At 28.8% G+C, this 4,042-nt stretch overlaps 1 protein-coding gene across 1 annotated transcript; it reads right to left on the bottom strand.

Annotated features, from left to right (window-relative positions):
* Nucleotides 1-591: 591 nt before the first annotated feature.
* Nucleotides 592-1,876, bottom strand: LOC145843985 (uncharacterized). The gene has a single exon (XM_082951288.1). The coding sequence runs from the start codon at nucleotides 1,862-1,864 to the stop codon at nucleotides 1,052-1,054; it is 813 nt and encodes a 270-aa protein (XP_082807414.1). The 5' UTR covers nucleotides 1,865-1,876; the 3' UTR covers nucleotides 592-1,051.
* Between the last annotated feature and the right edge of the window lie 2,166 nt (nucleotides 1,877-4,042).

Raw genomic sequence — 4,042 nt, 5'->3', positions numbered from 1 at the left:
CAGGCTTATTTATAATTTATAAAAAAATATTCAAACTATTTGCTTGAATTTGATACAATAAACAAAATTAAGAATAATTCCTGGAAATTTGTTATTCTTCAATAAAGTATAAATAACATTTGCATCGATTGGATTCATAAAAGAGTTATTTTTAACTGAAGTTACTATTTTTAAGTTTAATCTTTGTTACTTTGTAGCTTATGCGCTGCTAAGCTGTATTATTTAGAATCTATAAGCATCCTATAACTAAGTAGAATTGCTAAAAGTAAAGTTTTATTAAATATGTTTTAAAACTACTTAAAATATATATATTTTTTTTTTAATGTTCAATGATTTAAAGTTAAATAAAAATTATGTGTTTGTATCCCTAAAACAAAATGGTGTAATTAAAAGTTTTTATTATAAAAACAGCTTGTTAGTTTTTTTCCTTTGTAGTAAAAAAGTACAAATGTAAATAAAAACATATCAAAGTCTTTTTTATTTAAACTTCAAATAGTAAGCTACTTAATGTTTTTCAAACTTTATGTTTCCTTTAAATATAAAAGTACTAAAACAGTAAATAAAATAACAATAACAGCTTTATCACTTTACAATAATAAAGTTTTACTTTTTTCTAACAACATGATACATTTTTTACTACTGTACTGGAAAGGATACTTTTTGTCACTAGAAATTAAAAAATTATAGCTAGTTTATAGACGTATTTACATATATTTAAAACATAGGAACATATTAATATATAAAAAAGAAACATATTATCTAAATACTATCAAAAATGCTAATTCTCAAACGTTATAACAAAAAATGTATTAAAGTTTATCTAGATTCCGGTTTGTTTTTCATTGACTAATATCTTACAAACTTAGACTAAAAATCTTACAATCATTACTTCAACAAGTAAAAACTTTACCAATTAATATTTCATATAATTTTCAAAAGATTTTAAACATTTCCATTTCCCTAAAAAGTCATTCAAAAGCAATAAAATAATAAAAATAGAAAAAAATATTGAAAATAAAATACAAAAATGTGAGCAACAAAATTCACACTTTCACTTGTCCTTGCTGAACAAGCTTCCGTTGGCGGGAATGGACTTGGTTGTGGAACTTGCTGAAGCCGAGGACACAACGTTGAACGGATACTTTGCCGAGCTGTTTAACTGCGCCTGCTTGATCAGGTCTGTTGGTTTCGCGTCCCATTTTGACTTCTTCACTGCCGGCTCTTTGCTACCCGGCCTCGACGATGACTTCTTGCTTCCTGTTGCCGCGCTCTGAGCCGCCTCCTTTGCGTTCTTCTCCTTCAGCTTCTTGTAGTGGTCTCTCTGCATCCTGGCCAGGTCCTGGTAGGTGGGCTGGCTGTACCAGTAGCCTGGGTCGTACACGCTCTTCGGGTAGTTGGTCCCTCTCTCGTTGATGTTGCATATCTTGATGAGCTTCTCGTAGATGGACGGGTTCCTGAAGTCCTTCCTCTGCTGCAGGTTCTCGTTGAACGTCTGGTCCATTCCCCTGAACTTCTCTATCTGGAACTTGTAGGTGTCAGCCACCTTAGGGTCGCAGGCCCCCGTTGCCCTTGACGGAGGTTTAACTTCCTCCCCCTCCTCTGTTGCCATGACCTCTTTGACCCACTCTGTGGCCACTGTCTCGCTGAAGTCGTGCCGGTGGGACACATTCTCCTTTTCTCCTCTCTCTTCTACTCTCTCCTCATGATCCTCCTCATTGGAACTTTCTGCTTCCTTGTCCGAGCTGAACACTTTGTTTTCTTCTGACGCCTCTCCGCCGCTCCCTTTGTCTTCTTGCTCTTCAGAGGTCTTCTCATCTTCTTCGTCTGATGAGTTGGAGTAGTGTATGCCCAGAATGCCTGACATTTTTATTACTAATTTAACTGAAAAAACAGAAATGCTTTTGTTTTTTTGTAATTGACATTGCAAGGTGATATTGTAAATGTAAAGAAAGGTTACTGCTTTTTAAAGCAAGAAAGTCAGCTAGTGAGTGGTCAAAAACTATTCGGAGTTGCACCAAACTTATTGGTAAAATTATCAGTATTAAAAACAAAGATTCATTCAAAAATGTTTAAAGTTTCAATAGAAGTTGAACTCTTCATAAAAAAAAAACAATAACAAAAGGACTTAATATCTAGGAAAAAACAGTAATTTTTTTTTAATTTGTTTGAAGGCCTCAAAAACTAGCCTGAGGTGTAGGGAAAAACTTAAAATACTTTGAGTTTCCCAAAAAAACAAAAAGCAAACAAGCCTGAGTTTTACAAAAGTTTTACTTAAATACTTTTAATCTAACTTGTGTTTGAGAAATCTAAAAAACATATAATTTTTATACAACTGAAAAACATTTATTTAAATCCAAAGCTCTTTATGTAGATTAGTTTCAGATAAAATAGTTATTAAACCTTTTAGACTTTTATATTTATTGAAATTGTTTCACAGTGGGCCCAAATCGTGTTTAATAGGAAAAAGGGGATAAATTTTCTGAAAAAATCAATATTCACAAATCTTAACTATTATTTAATTTTTATATAGTCTAGTGTTATGTCTATCGATTATTGTAAATTGAATAAAAGTTATTAGACTTTTTAGAAGTAGCTTATACAAAATAGTTTTTCTATATGCATGTTTTCGATATACATCTTTATTTTGAAACTAAAACAAGGCAATAAAAACTCATATTATAAAAAACTATGTTTTTAAGAGGTTGCAAATTTTTATCAGATACAAAATATAATGTTTCAATAAAAAACATTATTTTTTCATAAAAATTAATTCAGAGTGGCCACTGGTTTTTGAAAATTTTCTTCAGGTTTCAAAATTTCTTCCAGGTTTTTAAAGTACACCTTTTTATGACCATCTTTAGTAGTAAATTCTTAAATTAAAAAGGTGCTTTTTGAGAGACTTAAACTAATTTTACAATACATTATTATTATTTAATCTTTGTTTGCAACCTGTACTAATATTTTGAATCAGTTTCTTGAAAGTTTTTCTCATTAATTGTTTAAAATTCTTTATGTTGATATATAACATAAATAGCCATACAATCTAGTTAAAATTTCATGTTAGTTTTAATTTGGTATATTTTCATTATTATTTATCAACCAATTTAGTTAAATAATACTATAAAATTTGCATTTTCAAGTTGTTGATACTGATAGCCTCTCTAAAGTATTTATTGCTTTAATCAAAAATAACTTTTGTAAGGCATTGAATTTATTTCTAGTTTTATCTTTGATAAACTTATTATGTATACTTTGTTAATATAAAGTGTTTTAGTCTACAATTAGAATCTATGAAAAAGAAAACAACAAAGCCTAAAATGTATTATGCATAGATGACATAGACTAAAAAATTAAACTAACAAACAAAAGAAAAGCACTTAATCAAAAAGTCTGACAACCACACAGAGATATAAGATTAACTAAAATTAAAAAAATTTAAGGTTTTACCGTAGTCTAAATCAAAACTATTAACCATTATTAAATAAACATTAAATTTAACTAGATTATACTTGTTATAGTTACTTAATACAAACAATGCACAACTAATAAATCAAACTATAAAGTTAAATTGGGCATAAAACATTGCATCAGACATTTTTATTTTGATCTGCTCTTTTTCTGCTCTTGCTCTTAGTTTTCTGGTAATTTTAAACTCTAATAAACTGCATCAGTCAGAAATAGGTTTATGTTAACTAACTTAAAATGACATTCAAAACAATGGAAATGCAAGTAAAAAAGTAGTTTCATTAATGAAAGTAATAACTTAACAAATTAAAATTTATAGTATATACTTTATTTCTATGTCTAGAATTTTTTTAATTTAGAAGCTTTTCTATACAACATTGGTAAAAAACTAAAATTAAAAAAAGATTCTAGGTTTTTTCACAATTTTTGTACAAAATTCCAGATTTTTTTTTTCAAAATTTCCTAAATTCCAGGCTTTTTTACCAAAATTGTCAAATTCCAGACTTTTTGGCAACCCTGTTAACTGATCAAAATTTTTAAAATACGTTCTGTAAGGTGATTTTGAAAAACACATCAG

The sequence above is a fragment of the Thalia democratica genome, chromosome 9, assembly GCF_965202585.1.
Source record: "Thalia democratica chromosome 9, ktThaDemo2.hap1.1, whole genome shotgun sequence".
Taxonomy (NCBI): domain Eukaryota; kingdom Metazoa; phylum Chordata; class Thaliacea; order Salpida; family Salpidae; genus Thalia; species Thalia democratica.
Note: the sequence above shows the minus strand (reverse complement) of the source record. Positions and strands in the feature narration are given on the sequence as shown.

Coding starts and splice junctions, on each gene's coding strand:
- LOC145843985 (XM_082951288.1), bottom strand. CDS start 1,864: ATGTCAGGCATTCTGGGCATACACTACTCCAACTCATCAGACGAAGAA.